The following is a 25,722-nucleotide window of genomic DNA, read 5'->3' as shown; positions in this document are numbered from 1 at the left end:
GAGAGAGAGAGAGAGAGAGTGTGGGAGAGAGAGAGAGAGAGAGAGTGTGGGAGAGAGAGAGAGAGAGTGTGTGGGAGAGAGAGAGAGAGTGTGGGAGAGAGTGCGAGTGTGGGAGAGAGTGCGAGTGTGGGAGAGAGTGCGAGTGTGGGAGAGAGTGCGAGTGTGGGAGAGAGTGCGAGTGTGGGAGAGAGTGCGAGTGTGGGAGAGAGTGCGAGTGTGGGAGAGAGTGCGAGTGTGGGAGAGAGTGCGAGTGTGGGAGAGAGTGCGAGTGTGGGAGAGAGTGCGAGTGTGGGAGAGAGTGCGAGTGTGGGAGAGAGTGCGAGTGTGGGAGAGAGTGCGAGTGTGGGAGACAGTGCGAGTGTGGGAGAGAGTGCGAGTGTGGGAGACAGTGCGAGTGTGGGAGACAGTGCGAGTGTGGGAGACAGTGCGAGTGTGGGAGACAGTGCGAGTGTGGGAGACAGTGCGAGTGTGGGAGACAGTGCGAGTGTGGGAGACAGTGCGAGTGTGGGAGACAGTGCGAGTGTGGGAGACAGTGCGAGTGTGGGAGACAGTGCGAGTGTGGGAGACAGTGCGAGTGTGGGAGACAGTGCGAGTGTGGGAGACAGTGCGAGTGTGGGAGACAGTGCGAGTGTGGGAGACAGTGCGAGTGTGGGAGACAGTGCGAGTGTGGGAGACAGTGCGAGTGTGGGAGAGAGTGCGAGTGTGGGAGAGAGTGCGAGTGTGGGAGAGAGTGCGAGTGTGGGAGAGAGTGCGAGTGTGGGAGAGAGTGCGAGTGTGGGAGAGAGTGCGAGTGTGGGAGAGAGTGCGAGTGTGGGAGAGAGTGCGAGTGTGGGAGAGAGTGCGAGTGTGGGAGAGAGTGCGAGTGTGGGAGAGAGTGAGAGTGTGGGAGAGAGTGAGAGTGTGGGAGAGAGTGAGAGTGTGGGAGAGAGTGACTCGATCGAGTGTGGGAGAGAGAGAGAGTGTGGAGAGAGAGAGAGAGTGGGAGAGAGAGAGAGTGTGTGGGAGAGAGAGAGAGTGTGTGGGAGAGAGAGAGTGTGTGGGAGAGAGAGAGTGCAGGAAGGAGAGAGAGAGTGCAGGAAGGAGAGAGTGCAGGAGAAAGAGAGAGAGAGTGCGGGGGAGAGAGAGAATGTGGGAGAGAGTGAGAGTGTGGGAGAGAGTGAGTGTGGGAGAGAGTGAGTGTGGGAGAGAGTGAGTGTGGGAGAGAGTGAGTGTGGGAGAGAGTGAGTGTGGGAGAGAGAGAGTGTGGGAGAGAGAGAGTGTGGGAGAGAGAGAGTGTGGGAGAGAGAGAGTGTGGGAGAGAGAGAGAGTGTGGGAGAGAGAGAGTGTGGGGAGAGAGAGTGTGGGGGAGAGAGAGTGTGGGGGAGAGAGAGTGTGGGGGAGAGAGAGTGTGGGGGAGAGAGAGTGTGGGGAGAGGAGGAGTGTGGGGGAGAGAGAGTGTGGGGGAGAGAGAGTGTGGGGGAGAGAGAGTGTGGGGGAGAGAGAGTGTGGGGGAGAGAGAGTGTGGGGGAGAGAGAGTGTGGGGGAGAGAGAGTGTGGGGGAGAGAGAGTGTGGGGGAGAGAGAGTGTGGGGGAGAGAGAGTGTGGGGGAGAGAGAGTGTGGGGGAGAGCGAGTGTGGGGGAGAGAGAGTGTGGGGGAGAGAGAGTGTGGGGGAGAGAGAGAGTGTGGGGGAGAGAGAGAGTGTGGGGAGAGAGAGAGTGTGGGGGAGAGAGAGAGTGTGGGGGAGAGAGAGAGTGTGGGGGAGAGAGAGAGTGTGGGGGAGAGAGAGAGTGTGGGGGAGAGAGAGAGTGTGGGGAGAGAGAGAGTGTGGGGGAGAGAGAGAGTGTGGGGGAGAGAGAGAGTGTGGGGGAGAGAGAGAGTGTGGGGGAGAGAGAGAGTGTGGGGGAGAGAGAGAGTGTGGGGGAGAGAGAGAGTGTGGGGGAGAGAGAGAGTGTGGGGGAGAGAGAGAGTGTGGGGGAGAGAGAGAGTGTGGGGGAGAGAGAGAGTGTGGGGGAGAGAGAGAGTGTGGGGGAGAGAGAGAGTGTGGGGGAGAGAGAGAGTGTGGGGGAGAGAGAGAGTGTGGGGGAGAGAGAGAGTGTGGGGGAGAGAGAGAGTGTGGGGAGAGAGAGAGTGTGGGAGAGAGAGGGAGTGTGGGAGAGAGAGAGAGTGTGGGAGAGAGAGAGAGAGAGAGGAGTGTGGGAGAGAGAGAGAGAGAGAGAGTGTGGGAGAGAGAGAAGAGAGAGAGAGTGTGGGAGAGAGAGAGAGAGAGAGTGTGGGAGAGAGAGAGATAGAGAGTGTGGGGAGAGAGAGAGGTGTGGGGGAGAGAGAGAGTGTGGGGGAGAGAGAGAGTGTGGGGGAGAGAGAGGTGTGGGGGGGAGAGAGAGAGTGTGGGGGAGAGAGAGAGTGTGGGGGAGAGAGAGAGTGTGGGGGAGAGAGAGTGTGGGGGAGAGAGAGAGTGTGGGGGAGAGAGAGAGTGTGGGGGAGAGAGAGAGTGTGGGGGAGAGAGAGAGTGTGGGGGAGAGAGAGAGTGTGGGGGAGAGAGAGAGTGTGGGGGAGAGAGAGTGTGGGGGAGAGAGAGAGTGTGGGAGAGAGAGAGTGTGGGGAGAGAGAGAGTGTGGGGGAGAGAGAGTGTGGGGAGAGAGAGAGTGTGGGGGAGAGAGAGTGTGGGGGAGAGAGAGAGTGTGGGAGAGAGAGAGAGTGTGGGAGAGAGAGAGAGTGTGGGAGAGAGAGAGTGTGGGAGAGAGAGAGTGTGGGAGAGAGAGAGAGTGTGGGAGAGAGAGGGAGTGTGGGAGAGAGAGAGAGTGTGGGAGAGAGAGAGAGTGTGGGAGAGAGAGAGAGAGAGAGAGTGTGGGAGAGAGAGAGAGAGAGAGAGTGTGGGAGAGAGAGAGAGAGAGAGTGTGGGAGAGAGAGAGATAGAGAGTGTGTGGGAGAGAGAGAGAGTGTGGGGAGAGAGAGAGAGTGTGGGGGAGAGAGAGAGTGTGGGGGAGAGAGAGAGTGTGGGGGAGAGAGAGTGTGGGGGAGAGAGAGAGTGTGGGGGAGAGAGAGAGTGTGGGGGAGAGAGAGAGTGTGGGGGAGAGAGAGAGTGTGGGAGAGAGAGAGAGTGTGGGAGAGAGAGAGAGTGTGGGAGAGAGTGTGGGAGAGAGAGAGAGAGTGTGGGAGAGAGAGAGAGTGTGGGGAGAGAGAGAGAGAGTGTGGGAGAGAGAGAGAGAGTGTGGGAGAGAGAGAGAGAGTGTGGGAGAGAGAGAGTGTGGGGAGAGAGAGAGAGAGTGTGGGAGAGAGAGAGAGAGTGTGGAGAGAGAGAGAGAGTGTGGGAGAGAGAGAGAGAGTGTGGGGGAGAGAGAGTGTGGGGGAGAGAGAGAGTGTGGGGAGAGAGAGAGTGTGGGGGAGAGAGAGAGTGTGGGGAAGAGAGAGAGTGTGGGGGAGAGAGAGAGTGTGGGGGAGAGAGAGAGTGTGGGGGAGAGAGAGAGTGTGGGGGAGAGAGAGAGTGTGGGGGAGAGAGAGAGTGTGGGAGAGAGAGAGAGTGTGGGAGAGAGAGAGAGTGTGGGGGAGAGAGAGTGTGGGAGAGAGTGAGAGTGTGGGAGAGAGAGAGGTGTGGGAGAGAGAGAGAGTGTGGGAGAGAGAGAGAGTGTGGGAGAGAGAGAGAGTGTGGGAGAGAGAGAGAGTGTGGGAGAGAGAGAGAGTGTGGGAGAGAGAGAGAGTGTGGGAGAGAGAGAGTGTGGGAGAGAGAGAGAGTGTGGGAGAGAGAGAGAGTGTGGGAGAGAGAGAGAGTGTGGGAGAGAGAGAGAGAGTGTGGGAGAGAGAGAGAGTGTGGGAGAGAGAGAGAGAGTGTGGGAGAGAGAGAGAGTGTGGGAGAGAGAGAGAGTGTGGGAGAGAGAGAGAGTGTGGGAGAGAGAGAGAGTGTGGGAGAGAGAGAGAGTGTGGGAGAGAGAGAGAGTGTGGGAGAGAGAGAGAGTGTGAGAGGGAACAAAGTGAGTGTGGGGGAGAGAGGCAGAGAGAGTGTGGGCAAGAGAGTGTGTGGGAGAGGGAGAGTGTGGGAAAGAGAGAGAGTGTGGGAGAGAGAGAGAGTGGGGGAGAGAGAGAGAGTGTGGGAGAGAGAGAGAGTGTGGGAGAGAGAGAGAGAGTGTGGGAGAGAGAGAGAGAGTGTGGGAGAGAGAGAGAGTGTGTGTGTGAGAGAGAGTGTGTGAAAGTGTGTGTGTGAGAGAGAGAGTGTGTGTGTGTGAGAGAGAGAGTGTGTGAGAGAGATGTGTGAGAGAGAGAGTGTCTGAGAGACAGACAGTGTGACAGAGTGTGGGGGAGCGAGAGAGATGTGGGACGGAGATTTTTGGGATCGGGCAGAGAGAGGACATGTTCCCTTTTCTTCGCGCTCTGCCACTCTTCTTTTGGATCACGTGCAACCCTTGTTGCTCCCCGTGGTGCTTTTTGCCTCCTGGGCCTTTTTCTTATATATCATATATTATTATCCGTGTTAGGTTTTTCTTGTGAGGGGCGATGTATGGGGGGTACCGTACTGTGCCAGAAGAGAAGGGATGGGCAGGGGAAAGGACAAAGGAAAACAGGGTGATATTCTGTTCCTGTTGTATTTTAGGTGGTTGTGGGGGGAGGTGGTTGTTGAGGTAGTCTGTGTTAGGAGGAGGGGGCTGCTAGGTTGGGTGTTTATGTGTTTCCGCAGGCTGGAATGGATGTCCAAGTGATGTGTCTGTTGGATAATTGTTTTTGGGGGTTTCCTGGCTGGGGAGGTTTTGTTTCTTTTGCTGAGTCAGATTCTGATTTTTCTAGCAGGAACCGTGTAGAATGTTTTCATAGAAATGATAGAAACCCTACAATACAGAAAAGGCCATTCGGCCCATTGGGTTTGCACTGACCACAATCCCACCCAGGCCGTACCCCACTATCCCGACATTTTTTTTTTACCCACTAATCCCTCTAACCTACACATCTCAGGACACTAAGGGGCAATTTTAGCATGGCCAATCAACCTAACCCGCACATCTTTGGACTGTGGGAGGAAACCAGAGCATCCGGAGGAAACCCACGCAGACACAAGGAGAATGTGCAAACTCCACACAGACAGGGACCCGAGCTGGGAATCAAGCCCAGAACCCTGGAGCTGTGAAGCAGCAGTGCTAACCACTGTGCTACCGTGCCGCCCTAGTTTTGTTAGTGGGTGGGCTACTGAGGGAGTAGTCAGTGGGCTACTGGAGGTGCGGGTTGGGGGGTGGGGGAAGAGGCAAGAGGTCAGGGATGAATGTCCTGCGGGTTTCCTGATAGGAATGTTGGTGGGTAGGTTTTTGGTTGAAGGGTGGTTTGTTGTCCTACCCTGCCTTAGCGCTTTCATCTCCCATGTGTGCCTGTTAGGGTGGGTGGAGTGAGAGGGCTCCCAGAGCTGGTGGGATAGGGTGACTTTGTATTCTTTGTGGGTGTTTTATGTTGTGGTGGGCAGGATGTCGTGGTCTGGATTTGGGTAGTATGTATCAGATTGGTGTGGGGGCAGTAGTTGGCAGAGCACGCTGGTGCAGGGACATTCCTGTTAATTTGGATGGTTTATGGGTTTGGTATGAGGATAGGTCTTTTGCTGGCAGTGCAAAAATTACTTCATAGACAATTTATTCGTTTATTTATTAATTAATTAGTGTCTTCAGTAGGCTTACATTAACAATATAATGAAGTTACTGTGGAAGGATACACCAAGGGGGAGTTTAGTATGGCCAATTCACTTAACTAGCACATCTTTGGAGTGTGGGAGGAAACCAGAGTGCATGGAAGAAAACCACGCAAGCATGGGGAGAACATGCAAACTCCACACAGGTAGAGATCCAAGCCAGGATCCCAGTTTGGGTCCTGGCCCTGTGAGATAACAGTACTAACCACTGCGCTACCGTGCTGCCCTTAGATGAATGGCTTACATGTCTGTCTTCTCACAATGCTGATTTTCCTGCTGTCTATCGTGGTTCTCCCTTATTTGTTTGCCTTCTGTCCTCATGGTTGATCTCCTGTGCCCCCTTCTTGTTCCATACCTTCTCCTCCTTGTTGTGGTTCCCTTATATCCTCCTTCTCCTGCTCTGGCATTTGTTTGGGAAAAAGTCTGGGGTCGGGGGAAGTTTGTTTTGGGGATGGTTGATTCATCTTTGGGTCTGTTTGGGGGGTTCTGTCTGGCCTTCGTCGATGTTTGTGTTGGGGGGACATGGCAATTAGTGACCCGTTCAGCTGTGGTTCCCTCTTGGTATGTGATTTGTGTTTGTTATGGTTTTCCTGTTGTGTTACGTTTCCCCATTCCTTCCCGTGGTGCTTGCCTGGGTATGTTATTGGTTTCTGTTCATTATTTATCATTCGTGTGTTCTGGATGTTTGCCCTGTTAGGTCCTTACCTATCCCTGTTCTTGTGTGGTTTGTGAGCTTCCGTGTCTTAGGTTTAGGCCATAAGGCAATAAGGTTTTCATTCTATAGGTCCACTCTTTCTCTGCTCATTTTCTTTCTGCTGTGGTCCAATGAACATTTGTGTCTAGTCCCAATAATAGTTAGGGCTTCCATGCCATATTGCATGAAATGTCTGTTTGTGGCCTTGTTTTCCTTCTCCGTCCTAATCTAACTGAGGTGTCTGGAGAGTCTTTCCCCTAGTGTGTTGCGCATTTCCCCTATGTATATTATGTTGTATGTTTTACACTGGATGGCATACACTATATTGCGTTGGTCACATTTGATTTTTGACTTTAGTGCTACACTGGTATTGGTGTGATGGTTCCTTATTCCCTCTGGTGTTACCAGGTGTCCGCTGGTCTTGCAGTTTCTGCTTCTACATTTTCCCTCCTTGGGTTGTTTTATCCAGCTTCTGATTAGCATGTCTGTCAGATTTTTGTATCGTTTGTAGGCTGTTATAATGTTGTGTGAGAAAGAGCGAGTGTGAGAAAGAGAGTGTGTGAGAGAGTGTGAGAAAGAGATGTGAGTGAGAGAGAAGGGTGTGAGTGTGTATGTTCTGTTTCTCTCCTCCTCTCAGACACTCCCTAAAACTTAACCTCTGATTAAGTTTTTGGTCATCTGTCTCCACTATCTCCTTACGTGGTTTGGTCAAAGTTTATTTGATAACCAGTCTTGTCAAGCATTTTGAGACATTTTACTGTGTTGAAGGTGCTATATAAATGCTCAATGGGTTTTTTTTTAAACTGTTGTTAAGGTTGCTTCCACTGACACTGCTGATTAGACTAGTATGAATGGGGTGTTTGGTCCACCCTTGTTATGTGTTGTGCTGATGTTCACTGTAGGAAACTAGCAACATGAGAGAGTCCAACATAACTTTCAGATGGAGAACTGCTGGGCAGCAGGCGGGAGCAGAGTAAAACTTGAACAGTTCACAGGACTTTACATTATCACTCATTTTATGAGGCAGCTGATGTATTCGCAACAATGGAGGTGATTTGTAACCAAGAGACAGACAGCCACATAAATGCCGAAAGTCAGCCTCCCAAATGGCTGCCTGTGTGCCAGAATCTATGTTGTTACAGTGCTCCATGGACAGCTTCCACCTGCTACATGTATGATCCATTCTCTGCTCAATTACGCAGCTATGAGGTAAGTGGAAGCCAGCACTCCTATCAAGCTAATTCCAGTCGAGTCACATCACCCTTCCCTTAATATCTCTGAAAACACCAAGCCTTTGGCGCCCTTTAGGAATGGATGCAAGATGCCTAGGCTCACCTACTATTAACCAGAAAATGATTAGTGGTCATCATATCAGTTGATGAGCGTTTACCATGCTTTCAATGTGATAAAAACACAGTTTTTATCTTACTGTTGCAGGGCAGAGCACATCATCCTGAAGGGGGTCACACATGCACACACACACACCATGATCTTCCGTCTGAAGGTTAATGGATAGAAATTCCTGGGCTTGGGAGTGTATGATTTTCACATTAGGCAGTCTTGGCTTGTCATGGGAAAGCAGAAGAAGAATTATTTGCCCATTACTCCCACATAGTTGTCACAACTCCCCTTCAACAGAACATACAAACATATGAATTAGGAGCAGGAGTAGGCCACTCAGCCCCTCGAGTCTGCTCTGCCATTCAAAAAGATCATGGCTGATCGGATTGTAACTTCAACCTCACCTTCCTGCCTACTCCCAAGAACCTTCCACACCCTTGTTAATCAAGAATCTATCTAGCTCTGCCTTAAACATATTCAAAGACTCAGCTTGCACTGTATTTTGAGGAAGAGTGTTCCAGAGACTCACCACCCTCTGAGGGAAAACATTTCTAATCTCTGTCTTAAATGAATGACCCCTTAATTTTAAACGATGACCCCTAGTTCTAGCTTCCCCACAAGAGGAAACATCCGCTCCACATTCACCCTGTCAATAACCGACAGGATCTCATATTTCAATCAAGTTGCCTCTTACTCTTCTAAACTCTAGTGGATACAAGCCTCGCCTGTCTAATCTTTCCTGCTAAGACAACTCACTCAATCTTGCTACTTGTCTAGTAAACATTCTTTGAACTGCTTCTAATGCATTTACATCTTTCCTTAAATAAGGAGACCAATACCGTACATAACATCCAGAGTGGTCTAACTGATGCCTTGTACAACTGAAGCATAACCTCTCTGCTTTTGTAATCAATTCCCCTGACGATAAATGATAACATTCTATTGGCTTTCCTAATTATTTGCTGTATCTGTATGTCAGCCTTTTGTGATTTATGCACTAGGACATCCAGGTCCCTCTGCACCTCATAGTTCTGTAATCTCTCACCATTTAGATAATAAGCTTCTTTTTTATTCTTCCTGCCAAAATGGACAATTTCACATTTGCCCACATTATACATAATTTGCCAGATTTTTGCCCACTCACTTAACCTATCTACGTCCCTTTGTAGCCTCCTCACGTCCTCTTCACACTTTACTTTCCTACCTATCTTTATGTCGTCAGCAAATTTAGCAACCTTACCTTCAGTCCCTTCATCCAAGATATTTATATAAATTGTAAAATCTTGAGCCCCCAGCACAGATTCCCTGTGGTACACTACTCATCACACCCTGCCAACCAGGAAAAAAACTCAATTATGCAAACTCCTGCTAGCCAGCCAATCTTCAATCCATGTCAATATGTTACCCCCCACCTCACATACCATGAGCTTTTATTTTCCACAATAACCTTTGATGTGGCACCTTATGAAATGTCTACGTACAGTACCGTCACTGGATCCCCTTTATCTACAGCATATGTGACTTCTTCAATAACTTGGTTAACTCACAAAGCCATGTTGACACTGCTTGATTACCTTGAATTTTTCTGAGCACCCTGCTATAACATCTTTAATAGTAGTTTTTAACATTTTCGTTATTTGAATACATTTCTCTTAGCAGGAAAAAAACAGAAACATAGAGTTCAAAATCATGAGTGATGTGGACAGAGTAGATAGGGGGAAACTGTTCCCATGGATAGATGGAGCTAAAACTAGGGGACATCAGTTTAAGAGGAGGAAAAATGTTTTTACACAAGTTACATGCTGTGGGTGGCACAGTAGCAGTGGATGACACGGTAGCACAGTGGTTAGCACTGTTGCTTCACAGCACTACGGACCTGGGTTTGATTCCCGGCTTGGGTCACTATCCGCGTGGAGTTTACACGTTCTCCCCATGTCTGCGTGGGTTTCCTCTGGGTGCTCCAGTTTCCTTCCACATTCTGAAAGATGTGCTGGTTACGTGCATTGACCCAAACAGGTGCTGGAGTGTGGCGAATAGGGGAATTTCATAGTAACTTCATTGCAGTGTTAATTTAAGCCTTACTTGTGACTAGTAAATAAACTTTAACTTTACTTAAGTTAGGATCTGGAATGCACTGTCTAAGAGTGTGGTGGAGACAGATTCAACTGGGGCTTTCAAATAGGAATTAGTTCATTATCTGAAGAGAAAACAGGGTTATGGGGAAAATACAGTGGGGTGGGACCCGATGAGTTGCTCTTGCAGAGAGCCAACATGTACATGATGGGCCAAATGACCTCTTTTTTTGCTGTAACCATTCTATGGTTCTATGACAAATGTTGTATCTCTTTGGCCACCAGCCATTTAATACTTTTCACCAGGTATGTCTTAATGTCTCCGAGGCATCATGTTATAGGCTGCTAGTGATTTATTTCTTCCTTCACTTTCTGGCAGATCTAATGTGGTTTTTAACTGTTCCTGGAGGCGTTGTCAGAAATAATTTAATATTTTTGGCACAGTCACCACTTTTCACTAAATTTACGTGGGCTATTTTAAGGTAGCAAAAAACTTGTACATTGCTGCGTCATTAAAAGAATGGTGTATTTTCTAAAAGAAAGAATTGGATGGATTTAGCTATAAACACCAAACTTTCTATTCCAAACACCAAGCTTTTCCACACCTCCTCTCGACCCATCTTTTATTTTTTTACTTGTTGCAATACCACTCTCTTTGGCCTGACATCATTAATCTTTTTTTGTCATTCACTCTCTCTATTTTACCCCCATCACAGATTTTTCCTTTTAATATTTCCTCTCTCCCCCCTTTTCTTGCCTCTGCACTTGCTCCAAATCTGTTACATCTCAAACTTTTTCCAGTTCTGACGAAAGATCACTGACCTGAAACGTTGACTGTTGCTGTCATCTCAGATGCTGCCAGACCTGCTGAGTATTTCTAACATTTTCTGTTATCAAATGAGGCTTTCGGTTGTTTAGTTTGCCGTGTGTCTTGCTACATTATTTTTAAGAATGCAAATTTCATATTATTTTCCAGAGCTTCTCAGCAATGCTATCCATGCTCCTCATTCAAAAAAAAGGGCACCAAATACACTGGCACTTCAGTGGATGGGCAGGCCTGCTATCCAGATGGCCAGCTTCGCTAACAATTTGACTGCAAAGAACCTAGAGTGAGGAACCTATGAAGAGGGTACCACCAAGACTGGAAAGAGTAGGAGTATAGGTAAGGTAATTTAGGGAATGGCGGTTAGGTGATGCTAAGTTCATGTTTGAAGATAGTAGCAGGACTGAGGAGGCCAGCAGTCCTACCAGCCTGGAGAGAGACAGAGAGTTAGAGTGGAAGACAGTGAATGACTCTTTATTTTCACATTGTGCAGACAGAGAGAGAAGCATATTGTTCGTGATCTTTTCTTCCTAATCATCCAAACTCAAGCAGTCCAAACCTGTACTTCAGCAACTCACCAAGGCTCCTTCGACAGCACGTTCCAAACCTGCAACATTTACCTCCTAGAAGCAGCAGATACCTGGGAACATCTCCACCTGGAAGTTCCCTCCAAGTTACTCACCATCCTGACTTGGAATTATATCACCTTTCCTTCACTTGCTGGATCAAAATCCTGGAACTCTCTCCCTAACAGTACTGTGGGGTGTACCTGCACCACAGAGGCTGCAGCAGTTCAAGGAGGCAGCTCACCACCACTTTCTCAAGGGGTAATTAGTGCTGGGCAACAAATGCTGGCCGAGCCAGTGACACCCACATCCCTTGAACAAATACAAAAAACAAGTTTCCAATTTAGTTTCCGAAGTACACCTCAGTGTGACAAAACAAGAAACATACCTTTCAGTTTTAGACACAGGGCTGCTTGTGTATACAGGGGACGATGGTTCAGTCACGAGAGTGACAGATGTGCAGATTACCATGCCTTCGCGATGGTGTTTCTGCTGAATCTCAGGATTCAGAAGTTCTCCAGGACTGAGAGACACAGAAGTTTCTTTCTCCTGGGATGCTGGATCAATATTGAGTTGGACATCTAAGAGGAGTGAAGACAACATGTACTTAGTGTGTTACCTTTAACTCTGTTTTAGGTAAGTCTTTAACAATTTCTGATGAAGATAATTACAAGCTGTATAGCCACACATGTTTGATAACAGAAGCAATGTCTTTGACTGTCCTGATGAATGCTTTGATGTGAGCAAGTGCTTTTATTATTTCTTCCTCAATTCTCTCCTGTCCTGAATATGGAGATTCTTCCTAGCTGATAGCTCTGAAGGATTTCATCTTAAAGTGAGATGTATATTTTAAGTGTGCCAATGCCAGTATAAAAATAACAGCTAGGGGAATGTAAGCTATCAGCACCAAAGTCATTCTTATGAGCATGTGCCCGGTCTTTGTAAGTGACAACAGCTCAAGGACAGATAAAGAATTTTATCTCCACCCTGTTGATAGGATCTAAGCCAGTTGGTGAAGCCAAAACAAAGACACAGGGCTTTTCTTCATTGAGAAAGTTTGTCGACTTGTTCAGTCTCACTCCTCTCCTCCACTCCCCCCAGTATCCCAGCTGCCCCCCCCATTTACAAGTACTCAACGAATACCCATCACCTGTTTCTCTTAACCATAACAATATAACTGACATTAACAAACACCAATGTAACTGACATGACATTAACAAACCATAACAACATAATTGGCAAGAAATAAACACACCAAACCCCAGGAGCGGGTTGACAGGCAACAGTGGGGCATAAAATTAGCTGGCACAGCAGAGGATACTATGTCTATCACCTACCCATCTCTGTTGGTGTCTTACTGAACAGGGTTGGTGTCAGGTCATCTGCCTTCCCCTTTAGGCCAATGGAGGCCCTCAAAGTGGCCAATTAATGGCCTCCTTCCATCCCTAAGGACCACAGCTGCTTGAAGCACCCCCACATTCCTCCATCAGTCACGACTTATCTGACTGGCTCCAGAAAAACAGCTTTGTATCCAGCCTCCATTGCTGTGCATCACTGGGGCCTTTTGCAGTCCCAGCAATGACCACTGCTCCCACTGGTGCTGCTGGGACTGCAGAACTGCTCACAACCTGATTGGCTGACAGCTCTAGGAGATGGAACTTCCTCCCACATGGGGGTGGAAGCCTCAACTTCAGGCAACTAATTGTCTAATTACTGTTAAATCTGGTTCTAACTTCCCAGGTTGACATAGATGGGTCAGCCATTGATTTTCCAGTCAGTGAGTGTGCTTCAATGAATACATCATAGCTGCTAGTGAATGGTTTGTGGAATGCTACATGCGAATGGAGTTGGGAGTGGCAGTTGTGAAACATGCTTCATGATGTCACCCAGTAGCTGAAACTACACTGACAGTTGGTTTAGCAAAATTGAATGGGGGCTGTTGACATAAAAAAATTACAATCATAAATACTGATGCAAAAATAATGACAATCAGAAAACAAGGTTTAGGAACAACACCCTGTGTGTGATTTTTAATAATTTATTGATGTAGATTGTTAAAACTGCAGCCTATAAACCCTGACTGCACTTGGGTACAATATGGTGACTAGTGGAGTGCCCCAGGGATCGGTGCTGGGGCCTCAGCTATTTACCATTTATATAGATGATCTGGAGGAGGGAACCGAGTGTAATGGTGTCGAAATTTGCTGATGACACCAAGATTGGTGGAACAGCAAATTGCGTGGAGGGTGTGGGAAGTCTGCAGAAGGATCTAGATAGGCTGGGCGAATGGGCCAGGAACTGGCAAATGGAATTTAATGTTGGCAAGTGTGAAGTTGTCCACTTTGGTAGGAATAATGGTAGGAAGGACTACTACTTACATGGCGAAAAACTGCAGCATGCAACAGTGCAGAGGGACCTCGGGGTCCTTGTGCATCAGTCGCAAAAACCCAGCCTGCAGGTGCAGCAGGTGGTCAGGAAGGCGAATGGGATGCTGGCCTTCATAGCGAGGGGGATTGAATATAAAAGTAGGGAGGTCTTGCTGCAACTGTCCAGGGCACTGGTGAGGCCGCAGCTGGAGTACTGTGTGCAGTTTTGGTCGCCGCACTTACGCAAGGATATTTTGGCCTTGGAGGGAGTGCAGAGGAGGTTCACTAGGCTGATACCGGAGTTGAGGGGGTTGAACTATGAGGAGAGGCTGAATAAACTAGGCTTGTACTCGTTAGAGTTTAGAAGAATGAGGGGAGATCTCATTGAGACATATAAGATGATGAATGGGATGGATAGGATAGTGGTGGAGAGGCTCTTCCCGCTCAGAAAGGACAGTAGGACTAGAGGGCACAGCCTCAAGATAAAGGGGGGGCAGTTTAGAACGGAGCTGAGGAGGAACTTTTTCACTCAAAGGGTGGTGAATCTCTGGAATTCTCTGCCCATTGAAGTGGTGGAGGCTGCCTCGCTAAATATATTTAAGATGCGGGTAGATAGGTTTTTGATAGGCAAGGGGATTAAGGGTTATGGGGAGAAGGCGGAAAAGTGGAACTGAGCCACAACAGATCAGCCATGATCTTATTGAATGGCGGGGCAGGCTCGAAGGGCTAGATGGCCTACTCCTGCTCCTATTTCTTATGTTCTTTAAATAAGTCTGGCTTATTGAGCTCAATGGGTGGGGCCAAAAGGATGAGATGATTGTTCTTTGATTTGTAGTACCAGTGGAACTCAGTGCTTTTTGACGTGACATCATAAAACTAATGGAGCTGCAGACACTGTCAAAACAGGGAGGAAAATCATGTCCTCAGACAGTTAAAGAGAAAGGGTTGGCAGAAGTAGAAAGGGGTCTTACAGATGTTCTGGATAGCATTAACATGTTAGCTGTCAGAGGGCCATCTAACACACATGCACACATGACTGAAAGTGACTGCAGCCAAAGGGGAAAATGAAATGAACACCAATGTGGTTAAACTGAGTGATTCAAAAAACTTGCTTCCCCCCATCCCCAGCATGTTTCCAGCAGTGGAGATGGCTCGCATTGGCTGCCAGCAGGATCTTCTGGACCCACTGATGTCTATGGCATTTTACGCAGCTCACCCATGTTGCTGCTGAGGAACCTGCCACAGGATCACCTTTGGCGGGACTGGATGATCCTCCCAGTGGGAAGGTCGGAAAATCCCACCCAGGAATCTAACTTAAAGATAAGTTAAGGATAGGCTGGCTCTCTTTAGAAATGGAAGACAAAGAGTTTTCAAACTTATGAAGGGGATTGATCAATTGGACAAATTGTTGGCTTTGGTATGATGTTTAAATACCAGGAAGCACCAATTAAAAATAAGGACGTTTCATATTGCATTGCCACCCACGCAAAGTCAATATTTGGAAAATTAAACCCAGGAAGAGTATTCAACTGTACCCCATATTCTTTAATCACAGAAGGTAGTAAATTTGTCGAATAAGTTACCAGGGAAAGTCACTGAGGTACAGTCGAAATGGATTTCAGAAGCAGCTGTGTGTGTTTCTGGAGAGGGAAGGGATTGAGGAATATACTGAGGGGGACAGTAGCTGAAGTGAGGTTAACAAATAATACCAAACTTCTCAAGCACAAATGGCCTTTTACTGTTCAACAAAAAAAATCTAACCTTCTAACATCCTGTGGCAAATGATTGCTTTCATTTTACTTTGTCAAAATAACCCTGGGACAAGTTTTGTAACCCCTCACAATAACATTTTCACCCCATTTATCAGTGAGAATGCAACTGGTCCTATGAGATCCCAACAGTTCACATCAATTCAGGACACCTGTACAAATCATCATGATCTAGGATATTAGATGTGAGAAATATCCGGTTGCTTTAGAATCTAATTATGAATCTGAGATCAAGAAGCCTCCGAGAGACATTTATAATTAATTTAAATAATAACAAACAGCCAAGGGACGTGATTTACCTTGATCACTACTCACCAGATAATTGGTGTGGAAGAGTGGCTTCTCTGCTTTGCTGATCTTCATCTGCTGTTCTCGCTGCTCGGTCACAGATACTTGGCTTTCTCAATGGAAGCTGAGATAAACTCAGAGCCTCTGGCGATGTAGAACCAGACCTCTGTGGGCCTTGAGCAGTAGGCCCCAACACTGAAGATGACATGAGTGGACTACCTGGAAAGCCTTCACAGTTTCTGTTGGCACAGTGCTGCTCCTGATAATGATCGTATGGACAACTACAGTGTGAATGTTGTTGATAATCTGGGTTGTATTTTAATTCTGGATACCTTAGGAAATGAGCAGGTGATTCAGGAGATCCTTCCATACCTCTCTGAAGCTGTCTGTGAGAGGAGGGTGATATCTGAGAGGGATACGTGTGCACCATTGGTGCTGGTAATGGAATATTGGCAGGTACATGGTTATAACTGAATGGGCTGTATCCGTGCCCTCTTGGGTACTGGCTATATGAATGTTCAGGCATCAGTAAAGGAAGTGGCGGAGGTGCCTGACCATTTCTTATCGGGTGGTTTACCAAATGTGGCTTCAAATGCTCATGCTGCCATATATCTGGATCAGGAGGACAAGGGTGCTGGTACAAGGAGTCATGATCCAGTTTCAGTGTGTTAAATGCTGCTGCTGATCTCTCGAGCTCCTCTTCTGACATTTTTAAGGAACAATTCCGACAGGCACAACCATGCGAAATAATCTCAGAAGGGTCTTGCTCAAGAAACTGTACATGCTGTCCATCGAGGAGACCTTCCACCTGGCGATAATCAAGTAGTCGGTTCCTGCTTGTTTTCAGCTCATGATCTCTCTGGACATCATCTCGATGTCTTACTCGATGAATAGGACCTTGAGACATTCTCTCTGCACAAGGATACTGATGGAACACAGGTGAGTACACCTGAAGTACTTCATTGCGTGGCCTTTGGTAGTTCATTCTTTCTAACATTGCGGCCTGGTGGTGAAGGCTGTCTATGTTTCTCACATGGGCATAAGAATCATGCGGCCTACCCTCCAACCCCATTTCATTCATTTGTGGCATGTTCCTTTCATACATGGGTCTTCGTTGGTCCAGAGTTAAATCAGGCCTATAGTACATATTGTTTCGAATCTCATCAGGACTGTGGCTATATCCAGGTATTCTGCGTTCTGGTGATTGATGGCTGGCTTTGAAAGGATAGGGATGAGCAGTGTGATGAATGTTCCTTGGTAAAGTGGCAAATCGATTCATCTCACAGCTGTCATCATCATCCAGAATGTCAGTCTCCCTTTCATTGGGGACAGGTCGCCCATTGGCACGACTCTGTGAGACTATCCCAGGTTGTGCAGCCACATTGTGCATGTGCATGTTCTTCACTGCAGCCATTCCAAACCCACTGAGAAGCTGATCCAACTGCTCCTTCTCCACTTGTGATGGAGTTTGCCTTGTGCTGATACTGTGCTCTTCTGTCTTCACTGAAGCAGTGGAATGACCAGAGTCCGTGCTGACAGACAAGGTGTGCCCACAGTGGACGGACACAACGCTTAATGGGCTACCATTGGCGGTACCAGTGCTGGGACTTCTTTTCTTCACTTTGGCATAGAGACTTCCATCGAGTGGGCCTCGTGTATGTGGTACTCCTTACAAAAAGGAAAGCGTTATAGTTAGTGCTGTGGCAGAATTACACTGAAGTTGCATATTAGATAAAGCCCATTCTTATACATTTAAAATCTATCCTATACATCCAGGATTAAGACAGGCAGGTGCTAATATCTAACAGTCATTGACTATGTATATATTATAAATGTGTTTTTTATATATAACACAGTTAGGGTGATCCTCAGGTTGAATCACTACTAGTCAGCGCTCCCTGTCAAAGGGGAGAGTAGTCTATGGTCATGTGGGACTATGGCAATTTTACCTTGATCTATAAGATGTACCCCTGATGCAAAGTAGCAGCAATGTGTACCATCTACAAGTTGTACTCCAGCAATTGGAAGAGGAAGAACCTTTTTTTAATGCAGAGGGTGGTGGGTGTCTGGAATTCGCTGCCCGAGTTGTGGTGGATGCAGAGGCCCTAAATTTCTTTAAAAATTACCTGGATCTGCACCTTAAGTGCTGGAAGCTACAGGGCTATGGGCTGGGTGCAGGAAGGTGGGATTTAAAAGGGCACCTAGGTGTCCTCTGGCTGGCATGGACAAGATGGGCTGAATGGCCTCCTTCAGTGCTGTAACTTTTCTATGGTTTCTATTGTAATTCACCAAGGTTCCATAGGCAGCAGCTCCCAAACCCATGACCATTTCCATCTAGAAGGGCAAGGACAGCAGATACATGGGAACACCACCACCTGCAAGCTCCGCTCCAAGTCACTCACCATCCTGATTTGGGAACGTATCGCCATTCCTTCACTGCCACTGTGTCAAAATCCTGAAACTCATTCCCTAACAGCACTGTGGTACGCCATATGGACTGCAGCGGTTGAAGAAGTCAGCTCACCACCACCTTCTCAAGGGGCAATTAGGGATGGATAATAAATACTGGCCTTGCTAACAACACCCACATCCTGAAGTGAATAAATAAAATATCATCCTGGCATAAATCAAGAGGGACTAAATAGTAATCCAATCCCTCAAAATGTGTAACTAGTTCAGTGGCAGGAGGAGGTCAAAATACATTTATCTGTGACAAACATTGGCTCTATTCTCTCTCCACAGATGCTGTCAGACCAGCTGAGATTTTCCAGCATTTTCTGTTTTTGTCATGCGTGTGATATGTTTACCTCTGGCCTTTTGCTACTAAATCTAGGCTGATTTCCCAGCTAAACTCATCATCTTGCAGGCACTCAGTAATAAAGGTTCTTTTAACTTCCACCGTCCCCTGTGGTTACAAATGTAGATTCCAGAATGATATAGCAACCAAACTTTGGACCTTGCTTTGAAAAGGTATAGGGTTGCCATGCAAAGAAATCCACTTTGGTCCACTGGGTTCTGATTGCATGTTCCCCAGGTGTGTTGACAAAAGCAAATTTGTGGACAGGAGATTAAACTTGATCTATTCTGGAAGCATTTTGTCTCCAGATTCCTGGCTGCAATCAGGCATGTGTACACACTCTTTCAAACTCATGGATGTTACTTTTGGCTGTTGTTCTTGTCAACACAGATGTGTAAGGGAAGGAGATATATGTATTTTTTAAAACAGTGGTTACAATGAAGTTTCTGCTCAGAGGAAGGAAAATATTTGTGTAAAGTGATTTGTAATTATATGTTGGACAAAGAGACTCACTGGGCAACATGGAAATTTGGGCACTTTTCTGCCATCTGAGTTTGAATTCAGCCAGTCTGGCCTGATCAAAAGTCTCCTTTGTTTTCTACCTGCAAGACCTCTTTTTGGAATGAGCTGGGCGACGTGTAACCTGCTCTTCAATAGGCAAACTGACCCAAGTCTCCCCTAATTGGCAATCTCACTCAGACAGCTTCTCACTCCAAAGCCTTGAGCACCAAAATCTAGGCTGACACTCCAGTGCAGTACTGAGGGATAACTGAACTGTCAAAGAGTCTTTCAGATGAGACATTCACAGGTGGACGTAAAAGATTCCTGGGTGCCATTTTTAAGAAGAGCAGGCTCCTTGAGCTCCCTGGTGTCCTGACCAATATTTATCCCTCACCCAACATCACAAAACAGATGACGTGGTCATGTATGTATAATGTGAAATTGTCTATTTTGGCAGGAAGAATGAAAAAGCATATTATCTAAATGGTGAAAGTTGCAGAGATGCAGAGGGATCTGGGTGTCCTAGTGCATGAATCACAAGAGATTAGTATCCAAGTACAGCAAGTCATTAGGAAAGCTAATAGAATGTTATTGTTTATTGTGAGGGGAATTGACTATAAAAATAGGGAGGTTACGCTTCAGTTATAAAAGGCACTGGTGAGACCACATCTAGAGTTGGTTTCCTTATTTAAGGAAGAATGTAAATGCATTGGAAGCAGTTCAGAGAAGGTTTACTTGATTATGGAATGAACGGGCTGTCTTATGAGGAAAGGTTGGATGATTTTGGTTTCTATCCACTGCAGTTTAGAATTGTAAGAGGCAACATGATTGAAACACATAAGATCCTGAGGGGTCTTGACAGGATGGATGTAGAAAAGATATTTCTTCTTATGGGAGATTCTAGAACTGGCTTCACTGTTTAAAAATAAAGGGTCACCCATTTAAGGCAGATACGAGGAGAATTTTTCTCTCTCAGAGGGTCGTGGGTCTTTGGAACGCTTCCTCAAAAGACAGTGGAAGCAGAGTCTTTGAATATTTTTAAGGTGGAGCTAGATAGATTATTGATTAACAAGGGGGTGAAAGGTTACCTGGGGTGGGCAGGAAGGTGAGTTTCAAGTTATAATCAGACCAGCCATGATCTTACTGAATGGCAAAGCAGGCTTGAGTGGCCTACTCCTGCTCCTTGTTTTTAGGTATGGTCATAATCACATTATTATTTGTGGGAGTCTGTTATGCACAAATTCGCTGTCTCAGATCCTACGTGAGAACAGAGGCCACATTCTAAGTGTGATGCGATCCATTTTGGCAGAAAAAATAGAAAGGCAAGTTATTATCTAAATGGAAAGCAGATTTGAAATGCATCTGGGCAGAGGGGTCTATGTGTCTTTGTTCATGAATCGCAGATAGTCAGTATGCAGGTACAGCATACAATAAAAAAGGTAAGTGGAATATTGGCATTAAATGCAAAAGGATTGGGGAATAAAAGTAGTGAAGTATTGTTGCAATTGTTTAGGGTGTTGGTGAGACCACATCTGGAGTATTGTGTCCAGTTTTGGTCTCATTTGAGGAAGGATGTGGTGGCATTGAGGCAGTTCATAGGAGATTTACCAGACTGACTCCGAAGAGGAAAGGGTTGACGTATGAGGAGAGATTAAACAGTTTGGGCTTGTACTCGCTGGAGTTTAAAAGGATGAGGGGGATCTGATCAAGGTGTATAAATTTTTAAAAGGGATTGATAAAGCAAATGTAAACCTAATGTTTCCTCATATGGGGCGATTTAGAACAAGAGGCCACAGGTATAGGGTGAGAGGCAGTAGATTTAAAATTGAGATGAGGAGGAACTACTTCTCCCAGAGGGTGGTGAATTTGTGGAACTCGCTGCCCCATAGCGCAGTGGAATCTGAATTGTTGAATGGTTTCAAGAAGGATTCAGGCATACTTCTAATAAAAAAGGGATATGGGGAACAGGTGGGAAGGAAGATTTGAGACCAGGGAGAAATCAGTCATGATCTGACTGGCGGAGGAGGCTCAAAGAGTTGAATTGCCTACTTCCGCTCCTAATTCCTCTGTTTCTAATTGTGACTGCTCACAGTTAGTAAAGACTAAAAGAGAAGGCCAGTGTGTTCAAACTATTGCCTTCCTGCTCAAATTGAAATATATCCTTACAAACATTACTTCCAAGCGGTTTGAAAGTGGTTGAATTTCTATCACCACTCACCATGCCTTATATCCAGACTTGACTATTCCGATTCACTCCTGGCTGCTCTCCCACTGTACTCTCCCACAGGGCTGCTCTACCCTCTGTAAACTTGAGATCATCCAAAGCTCTGCTGCTCATGACCTAACTCACATTGAGTCCCTTTCCCCTCTCACCCACTGACCTACACTGGCTCCTGGTCTAGCAATGTCTTGATTTTAAAATTATCATCCTTATTTTCAAATCCCTCCATGGCCTCACCCCTCCCTATCTCTGTAATCTGCTCCAACTCTCAGATCTCTGCACTCCTCTTAACTCCAGCCGCTTGAACATCCCCAATTCTAAATTGCTCCATTATTGGCAGCTGTGCCTTCAGCTGTCTGGGTCCCAAACTCAGGAATTCCCTCACTGAACTTCTCTATCTCATTCTCCTCCTTTAAGACACACTTTAAAACCAACCTCTTTGACCAAGCTTCTGGTCATCTGTACTGTCTCCAGACAGCACAGTGAGTGAGGTTTTGCAAACCCAGGCAAGTCACGGGGGTTACAGATAGTGCGACATGAACCCAAGATCCCTGTTGAGACCGTCCTCATGTGTGTGGAACTTGGCTATCAGTCTCTGCTCAGCGACTCTGCGCTGTCGTGTGTCGTGAAGGCCGCCTTGGAGAACGCTTACCCGAAGGTCAGAGGCTGAATGCCCATGACCACTTTTTGCAAAACCTCATTCACTGTACTGTCTGGAGACAATACAGTATGAAGTATGAAAAGTTTTTATAAATACATAAAAAGGAAGAGGCTGGCTAGGGTGAATGTTGGTCCTTTAGAGGATGAGAAAGGGGACCTAGTGGTAGGGGATGGGGATATGGCTAAGGTATTGAATAACTTTTTTGTTTCTGTCTTCACGGAGGAGGACGTGAATAATTTGCTGGGTGTTAGCGATAGAAAGGTGGTAGGACTGGAGGGTCTTAATGACATTACTGTTACTAGAAAGGCGGTGCTCGACAGACTGGAGGGGCTGATTGTGGACAAGTCCCCAGGACCGGATGGAATGCATCCGAGGGTTCTGAAAGAAATGGCGGAGGTGATAGTGGATGCCTTGGTGGTTATTTTCCAAACGTCGCTGGATTCCGGGGAAGTGCAAAAAAGTAGAACCGACAAGGTGGTTATCTCTGGGCTACTGCCTGAACCGTGTGCAGATGGGCGTAGGGTTGACAGGATTAAGGAAGTGAATGGGTGGCTCAGGGATTGGTGTGGGAGGAATGGGTTTGAATTTATGGGGCACTGGCACCAGTATTGGGGTAGGTGGGACCTGTTCGGGAGGGATGGGGTTGGTCTGAACCGTGCTGGGACAATGTTACGCCGTTGTTTAAGAAGGGTGCCAGGCAAAAGGCGGGGAATTATAGGCCGGTTAGTTTAACGTCTGTGGTAGGTAAAATGTTAGAATCTGTCATTAAGGAGGAAATTGCAAGGCATCTTGAAGGGAATTGCTTGATAGAGCAGACGCAGCACGGTTTCATTAAAGGGAAGTCGTGTCTGACAAATTTACTGGAGTTCTATGAGGATGTGTCTAGGGCGGTGGATAGAGGAGAGCCGGTGGATGTGGTCTTTCTAGATTTTCAGAAGGCGTTTGACAAAGTGCCTCACAAGAGGTTATTGCAGAAGGTCGAGGGACATGGAGTTGGGGGTAGGGTGTTAGCGTGGATAGAGGATTGGTTGTCAAATAGGAGGCAGAGAGTGGGGGTCAATGGGTGCTATTTGGATTGGCGGATGGTGACTAGTGGAGTGCCCCAGGGGTCGGTGCTGGGGCCTCAGCTTTTTACCATTTATATAGATGATCTGGAGGAGGGAACCGAGTGTAGAGTGTCGAAATTTGCTGATGACACCAAGATTGGGGGAACGGCAAATTGTGCGGAGGGTGTGGAGAGTCTGCAGAAGGATCTAGATAGGCTGGGCGAATAGGCCAGGAAATGGCAAATGGAATTTAATGTTGGCAAGTGTGAGGTGGTCCACTTTGGTAGGAAAAATGGTAGGAAGGACTATTACTTACGGGGCGAAAAACTGCAGCAGGCGACGGTGCAGAGGGACCTCGGGGTCCTTGTGCATGAGTCGCAAAAACCCAGCTTGCAGGTGCAGCAGGTGGTCAGGAAGGCGAATGGGATGCTGGCCTTCATAGCGAGGGGGATTGAATATAAAAGTAGGGAGGTCTTGCTGCAGCTGTATAGGGCATTGGTGAGGCCGCAACTGGAGTACTGTGTGCATTTTTGGGCGCCGCACCTGCGCAAAGATATTTTGGCCTTGGAGGGAGTGCAGAGGAGATTTACTAGGCTGATACCGGAGTTGAGGGGGTTGAGCTATGAGGAGGGGTTGAGCTATGAGGAGAGGCTGAATAAACTGGGCTTGTACTCGTTAGAGTTTAGAAGAATGAGAGGAGATCTCATTGAGACGTATAAGATGATGAATGGGATGGATAGGATAGAGGTGGAAAGACTCTTCCCGCTCAAAAAAGACAATAGGACTAGGGGGCACAGCCTCAAGATAAAAGGGGGGTGGTTTAGAACGGAGTTGAGGAGGAACTTCTTCACTCAAAGGGTGGTGAATCTCTGGAATTCTCTGCCCGTTGAAGTGGTGGAGGCTGCCTCGCAAAATATTTTTAAGACGCGGGTTGATGGGTTTTTGATAGGAGAGGGGATTAAGGGTTATGGGGAGAGGGCGGGAAAGTGGAACTGAGCAGCGACAGATCAGCCATGATCTTACTGAATGGCGGGGCAGGTTCGAAGGGCTGGATGGCCTACTCCTGCTCCTATTTCTTATGTTCTTATTTACATCTCTTTAACCTGTGATCAGTGCTCCTTCCACACACATTGTCGGCCACTTTAAGACTTGAACAGCAGGTTAGGTGTAAAGATTCGCATTCTAATCAGTAATCTATAAACTGTCTGTGCTTTATATGCTCTGTCTGAGGCCAGAACTCTCCATTCACCTGACAAAGTGGCTAACCCGAAAGCTAGTGAATTTACTATCAAATAAATTGGTTGGACTGAAACCTGGTGTTGTCAGACTTTTTACTGTGTTTACCCCAGTCCAACACTGGCATATCCCCATCATTTATATTCTATCCCCCTCGCTATAAAGGCCAACATTCCATTCGCCTTCTTGATCACCTGCTGCACCTGCAGACTGGGTTTTTGCGATTCGTGCACAAGGACCCCCAGGTCCCTCTGCACCGTAGCATGCTGCAGCTTTTCGCCCTTTAAATAGTAATCCCTCCTACTATTATTTCTGCCAAAGTGGATAACCTCACACTTGCCAACATTATACTCCATCTGCCAGGTCCTCGCCCACTCGCTCAGCCTATCCAGATCCCTCTGCAGACTTTCCACACCCTCCACGCAATTTGCTTTTCCACTCATCTTTGTGTCATCAGCAAATTTCGTCACCCTACACTCGGTTCCCTCCTCCAGATCATCTATATAAATGGTAAATAGCTGAGGCCCCAGCACCGATCCCTGCGGCACTCCACTAGTCACCAACCGCCAATCAGAATAGCACCCATTGATACCAACTCTCTGCTTCCTATTAGACAGCCAATCCTCTATCCACGCTAATACCTTACCTCCAACTCTGTGCACCCTAACCTTCTGTAGCAACCTTTTATGAGCCACCTTATCAAACGCCTTTTGAAAATCTAAAAACACCACATCCACTGGTTCCCCTCTGTCTACCGCACTAGTCACATCCTCATAGAAATCCAATAAATTTGTCAAACACGACTTCCCCTTAACGATCTGTGCCACGTCTGCTCGATCAAACCATTCCTTTCTAGGTGCCTTGCTATTTTGTCTTTGATGACGGATTCAAGCATTTTTCCAACTACAGATGTTAAACTAACCGGCTTATAATTCCCTGCCTTTTGTCTGCTATCTTTTTTAAACAGTGGCGTAACATTAGCCATTTTCCAATCTTCCGGCACTTCCCCGGAATCCAGCGAATTTTGGTAAATAATTACTAAGGCGTCCACTATCACCTCTGCCATTTCCTTCAGGACCCTGGGATGCATTCCATCCGGTCCTAGGGACTTGTCCACCTTCAGTCCCATTAGTCTATCAAGCACTACCTCTCTAGTGACAGTAATCGCATTCAGGCCCTCAACTCCTACCATCCTTCTATCTTTAATATCCGGCAAACTATTCATGTCCTCCTCCGTGAAGACCAAGGCAAAAAACTTATTTAAGGCCTCAGCCATTTCCTCATCTCCCACCACTAAATCCCCCCTCTCATCCTCTAAGGGTCCAACATTCACTCTAGCCAGCCTCCTCCTCTTTATATATTTGTAAAAACTCTTACTGTCCTTTTTTATATTGAGTGCTAGTTTAGCTTCATAGTCTATCCTTCCTTTCTTTATCAACTTCTTAGTCATTCTTTGTTGATTTTTAAACCTTTTCCAATCTTCTAATCACCCACTACTTTTAGCCACTCTGAACGCATCAGCTTTTAATTTAATACTCTCCTTTATTTCCTTCGATAACCATAGCTGGTTATCCCTTCTCCTACATTCCTTCTTTACCGTCAGAATATATTTCTGCTGAGTACCAAAAAAGATGTCCTTAAAAATCCTCCACTGTTCCTCAGCCGTCCTACCAGCCAATCTGCACCCCCAATCTACATTTGCCAA

The 25,722-nt window shown here is 46.9% G+C and overlaps 1 protein-coding gene across 10 annotated transcripts in view; it reads right to left on the bottom strand.

Annotated features, from left to right (window-relative positions):
* LOC145361876 (tensin-2-like) overlaps positions 1-25,722 on the bottom strand; it is a 314,264-nt gene that overhangs the window by 32,856 nt on the left and 255,686 nt on the right. For all 10 annotated transcript variants that reach the window (XM_080217864.1, XM_080217866.1, XM_080217865.1 and 7 more), the window contains 2 exons: positions 15,583-17,223; positions 11,521-11,713 (listed from right to left, as the gene is read on the bottom strand). In XM_080217864.1, the coding sequence (XP_080073990.1) occupies positions 11,521-11,713; positions 15,583-17,223 (1,834 nt within the window). The remainder of the gene's footprint in view (positions 1-11,520; positions 11,714-15,582; positions 17,224-25,722) is intronic.

This window comes from Carcharhinus amblyrhynchos, chromosome X, assembly GCF_965287045.1.
Source record: "Carcharhinus amblyrhynchos chromosome X, sCarAmb.v2.hapA, whole genome shotgun sequence".
NCBI lineage: Eukaryota > Metazoa > Chordata > Chondrichthyes > Carcharhiniformes > Carcharhinidae > Carcharhinus > Carcharhinus amblyrhynchos.
This window is presented reverse-complemented; position numbering and strand designations above follow the sequence as displayed.